General features: G+C 36.8%; 1 protein-coding gene across 1 annotated transcript in view; it reads left to right on the top strand.

Moving 5' to 3' along the window:
- Positions 1-1,132: 1,132 nt before the first annotated feature.
- LOC117107993 (bifunctional purine biosynthesis protein PURH-like) overlaps positions 1,133-5,539 on the top strand; it is a 13,567-nt gene continuing 9,160 nt past the window's right edge. The window contains exons 1-5 of the mRNA XM_033249810.1: positions 1,133-1,290; positions 2,098-2,224; positions 2,625-2,701; positions 3,051-3,117; positions 3,717-3,805. Of these exons, the coding sequence (XP_033105701.1) occupies positions 1,194-1,290; positions 2,098-2,224; positions 2,625-2,701; positions 3,051-3,117; positions 3,717-3,805 (457 nt within the window). The 5' untranslated portion in view covers positions 1,133-1,193. The remainder of the gene's footprint in view (positions 1,291-2,097; positions 2,225-2,624; positions 2,702-3,050; positions 3,118-3,716; positions 3,806-5,539) is intronic.

Raw genomic sequence — 5,539 nt, 5'->3', positions numbered from 1 at the left:
AATTGTTCTGTTTATAATAACAGCCATGATAATTCATTTTAAATTATATTTGATTATTTACTTCATCGGATTATTATTTTGTCAGTTGTTTGTAATTTTTGGTCAGTTATCTTTATTACTTTAGTGTCAGCATTACCGTTTTATTAACTGTTTTTGGTTAAGTAGTTTAAGTGAAAATTATTTACTGCTTGTTATTTTATGTTTTAAACATAAAGCATAAAATTCTCAGAGAAATACGCTTGTAAGACCGGCGTTATTATTATCAATATTAACTCCTACAAAAACCAAACATTAGTATTGCCTTCACTTAGATATAATATGTATTAGGCTATGGTAACCTTTGTTATATTTTCTTTTTGTATTACTATTATTTAGGTATGACCATAGAAAGTAAAATTTGGGTTTTAGGAAAAATCACCGTTTGTTTATCATAATTAGGTCCCTATTTAACAAATATTAAAATAGAAATGTTTAATTTTTATTTAATTCAATATTCAAATCTGAATTAAAAGAGTTAATTCATAGAAAAAAATGTCTTGCCTGTTGTGATGTCGCTGATTGGTATTTCAAGCAGGTATTATTGATTATTTGCTAACAACTTCTTGACAATGGTTGATGCAAATTCTTTGATGAGTAATTCATTAATTTATTCATTAATTTGACTTCCCGGGTTTCGATGGTCTCAATTCTGACATCATCATTCTGATGTGACATAGGCATAATTGTCAATGCGTTTATCTTTCTGAATCTGATATCTCATATAGATTTTATACATATTTTATACACTAAATAAACATAATTGAACAGGGAAATCCCTTACACGTATCCAAATATTTTGAATGATATCAACGTACCAAAAGACAATACCTTTGTATTTAAAGAGTTCATAGGTGGGTGGAAGTGTTGAACTCAGTTTCAACGTGGAGTGCATTCGTGCATATTGGTCACCATCAGAGGCATGTCATTACGCTACTGAAAAGACCTTTTCTCTTTGACAAGAATAATAATTAGGCCTACTTTTCATGAAATGACCAATTGTAAATGTCTACATTTATGATTTTCTAACTGGTGAATAAATCGCCTCCGACTTCCATGAAATACAAAGTTTACCAGGGTGTGATTCTCTGTTTCTAAAATGAGGGCGGGCTTTCCTTTGAGATTGTTGTGGTGGGGTTGTACATTTTTTTAACTTTATGTTCGCACGTGTGTTACTGTCATCGGTCAGGTGTGGATATCAAATCTCCAAAAGGAAGCTAAGATATTTTTCAAGGATGGCTCTTAATGAATTAGGTAATGCATTGTAATAGAGGTTTAATTAGTGAAATCGGGCAACTCCAATGTTTACATTTCTTGTTTGTTCAGAGGCACATGCTAGGCCTAGCCTAGCCAGCCTATTAATTATAGACTTGGCCTATACAGTAGGCCTACACTAGACTTGCATTATTGTTGCGAATGAACATACTGTACATCATACATGCAGATAGGCTTAGGCCTACCTACCGGTAATTAATTAGGCTCCGCCATACAGGCACCTTTGGCTTAAGTAGGTGTAGCTTACTTTGTCTTCAAGCGTAGACGAATCTTAACAAATTACAGTCTCTGTCTGTGATACTGTTTGAATTGTCTAATTTAGTATAGGCTTAGGCTAAGGGCCTAAGCTAAGAAACTTGCCAATCAGTGGGAGAACTATACGGAAGCCTGTTAGTGCCATCAGTGAATTAAAATTTAAGAGCCTTCAAGTGGCAGAAATTATCTGGCATGGCGGCTGCCACTAATTATTTGGCGGCCACCACTTAATTATCTGGCGGCCGCCACATAATTTTCTGGCCTGGTAGCCGCAGGGGTGGCGCCTGAATTCCCTGACAAGGGGTGCAGCTCCCCGACAAGGTGGTTCAAGCTCCCTGACAAGGGGTCCACCCCCACCCCAAATCTGGGAAACCTTTGCTAGACGACCTTACTAGAAATTCCCCGACCCGGGAGGGGTTACCAAGTGGGGGTACCAGGGGTCCCCAACAGTAGGTACTTTTCCCCCTGGACCCCGCTAGCGCTGCCCTTGGGTAGCCGCCATAATATAATAAATTATACTTTTTTTCACAGCTGTGCTAAGTGTATCAGACAAGGCAGGTCTTGTGCCGTTTGCAGAGAAGTTGCATGGAATTGGCTTACAACTAGTTGCTTCAGGCGGAACAGCTAGGTCTATCAGAGAAGCTGGAATACCAGTCAGGTAATGCCCTGTGAAGAGTACAAGACCTAGTTGGGCTTCATGTGGTTGTCATACCACAGGCTCAACCTGTATTTAACTGAAATTTTAAATATGGTAATTTATTTTAGCAGAAGATTTTCAATTTTATCTCCAGTGGTAAATGTTTGGTTTCCCAACCTGTATATCAGAGTTTCAATTTGTGTGTTTGACCAAAGCACTTTGCATTGTTTCTCACCACCCAAGAGTATAAAGTGGTTTACTGGGGTTGACTGTGCCGATATGGTATCTAAATTCAAGCATGTGGACCAAATAATTAAATGAAAGTGCTTTATACCAAAAGGAAAGTACAATGATAGTCCTCACTGAAATAAACAAACATTTTGAATAGTAAAAACAATGCTTCCAAATGATCTATTTGTAGAGATGTTGCAGAAATAACGAATGCTCCTGAAATGCTTGGAGGCCGTGTGAAGACTCTTCATCCTGCAATCCATGCTGGTAAGGACTCAAAAGTCATTCTAATTAGTAATATATACATCTTAAAAGTTACTTTCATGGTGTTCCCCTTTGATATGGTGCGAGCATGGAAAAGTAAACCCCGCAATAAGAAGGAAAACAGCACAAAAACACACGTTATTATCATCGTTGAGTTTGCCACGGACAAAAAAACAATTTTTTTTTAGGTTGGCTGAACTTACGAAATGCATCCATAATCATAAATTTTGATGTTTAAAACGGATTAAAAATAGTAATATTGTGTGTTTTTAAAGCAAAGTGTGGTCCTAAATACATACTGTATATTATAATACACATGTATGGTAACTCCATATTCTCCATTTATTGACAGGAATCCTGGCGAGAAGTATTGATAGTGATATCGCTGACATGAAGAAGCAGAACTTCGAGTATATCAGGTAAGAAATGTGGGAGTGGATATTCAATCTTTACCTCAAGTGGGGGGGGGGGGCTTGAACCACTGGGTTATTTAGGAATACATGCATATGTAAATTAGTTTAAAGGAAATACAGTGCACACTCAAATTCACAGCCCCTCTAATTCCGAGACCCCTCTAATTTGGAACCACTTTTTCAAAGTACCAAATAACAATCTTCAATCTAACAAACAAACACAACAAAGCTAACCCTCTAATTAGAGACCGAACCCCAAGACTACTCCAAATTAAAAGGTACGAAAGGTGGTCTCGAATTGGAGTGTGAACAGTATTATAAACAAGCAATTTCAATGGAATATACTTCATAATTTCAAACCTTTGAAGTTAACGGTAGACATGTGGGGAGCTCAAAGGTTATGGGTCAGCTTATAATAACCTAAATGAAATTGTACTTGAGTTCTTAAGCATTTACTCTGCGTACACTTTAGTCAAGTCTTGAAACTTTATGCTACAGTAAAATTATAACCACTTGAGTACTGACCTTTTACTTGCTATTATGTTGATAACATTGATTGTGCTGGTTAGTAGACATAAGTAAGTATTTTTGATTAAAAAAAATAGATTGGTGGCGTGCAACTTGTACCCGTTTGTTAAGACTGTTTCAAAACCTGATGTATTGGTAGGTGACGCTGTAGAACAAATTGATATTGGTAAGCATTTTATTACACCTCTACATACATTTTATTCCTGCTTTATTATTTTTCATTTACAGTATTTGAATTTATTGATTGTGATAAATATTATTTTGTCAGTACAGTTGTGTATTAGGCAATACACAGTCCTGAGGTACTTTGTAGGATAAGAAAGTGTATTGTACTTCATTCTAAGAGCTATATGTGAAGGTGGTGGTCAACATATAATACACACAATTTTAGCCCACTGTATTTACACATAATGTGTTTCATGGTAATCTGCCATATCTCATCTATTATTTATAAAATTTGATTTTTTATTTAGTGCCAAAAATAGATGAATTGAGTTTCTTATTTTCCCATGAATAAATAAAGTGAAAGGAACACGAATACATAATGAATAACAGTGTCTGTCTGTCTGTATATACACAATGTGCAGGGTGTTGCAAAATATGAACAATATGCAATTAAATTTTGCAAATACATAGGATGCATTATATTTGGAAATAGGCCTACAAATTTATGAATAACATAAGATTTTCGAATACATAGAGATGGTACAATTCTAATTTCAATTCAATTCAGCCTGAAGCAATAATGAATTATTGATGAGTTTTACTTTGTACAGTCACTTGAAATAAATTAGACTTTAAAGTAAATGCTATGTTTGCTTCTGCTAGGCCTTATACGGATTAAACTGTAGTTTTAGTCAATTATGGCAGACAGCCCATATACTGTAGGTAAACCTCCATGGACAGATCTACCAGGTGATAGGCCTACATAATAGAGCGCTAAGGCTCAATGGCGATCCAGGTTTATTTTTTGTTTTTCTTATGAAAGGGTGGAAGGGACCCAACCAGGGTTCAGGAACAAAAGAATCAGCAGTTTGTATTTGGTATTTTCTGAGGGTTTCTGTATTTAGTCTTTAATAGTAATACTTTCCAAGGGCAATAAGTCTTTGTGGTCATTCAGTAACACATTTGACGGTACAGTACTGTAAATTAATATGTGTTGTAGTTCACATTTACAATGAAATTAAGGGGCATTTATTTGAGTATTCGTGCCAATATTTACACACACACACACACTCACACACAAAAAATAAACGCCTCCCTCAAATAAACGCCACCCTCAAAAGAACTCCCCCTATAAAAACCCTTTTCAAGAGTAATTAAAGTACACCCTCTAATTCGAGACCATTTTTTCAGAACCAAAAAAAAAAAAAAATCAATCTTCTAACACAAAGCTAACCAAATTGGAGACCAAACTACAAGACCCCCCAAGTTACAGGTCCCAGTGGTCAGGGATGACGCCAGCATTTACCAGCGCCCCCCTCGGGGAGAAGAACCACAATTCATCTGTGGAGCAGGGGTGGCGCCAGCGGGGGAAGGGAGGCTTAAGCCTCCCCCATCGGTCTGGTCAAGTCCCCTTATCGGGCAAAGCTTGTCGGACCAAAAAAAAAAAAAATTTGGACAAAAAAAAAAAAAAAAAAAAAATAGGCCTAGGTTTCCCATCCTAGTACTGTACTGCCTACGCCAAGCCAAATCTGTCTCAGCAATCACTTCGCCTGAGTCTGATTAGTCAAGCAGAACATAACAATGGTGAATCGATTCTAGAAGTCTCAAGTTAAAAAAAAAATCTTGTTTTGGGAGAAGGGGACATCGCCCTCCCATACCCAGCCCCAGCTCTGGCCTTTCGGCCCTCAGATAACGCAACACGCTATAGTTACACCCATAAATACTTAGGCCCCCC

Source organism: Anneissia japonica, unplaced genomic scaffold (genome assembly GCF_011630105.1).
Source record: "Anneissia japonica isolate Jap-2015-1 unplaced genomic scaffold, ASM1163010v1 scaffold287960_len3192837_cov198, whole genome shotgun sequence".
In the NCBI taxonomy this organism is placed as follows: domain Eukaryota; kingdom Metazoa; phylum Echinodermata; class Crinoidea; order Comatulida; family Comatulidae; genus Anneissia; species Anneissia japonica.
Note: the sequence above shows the minus strand (reverse complement) of the source record. Positions and strands in the feature narration are given on the sequence as shown.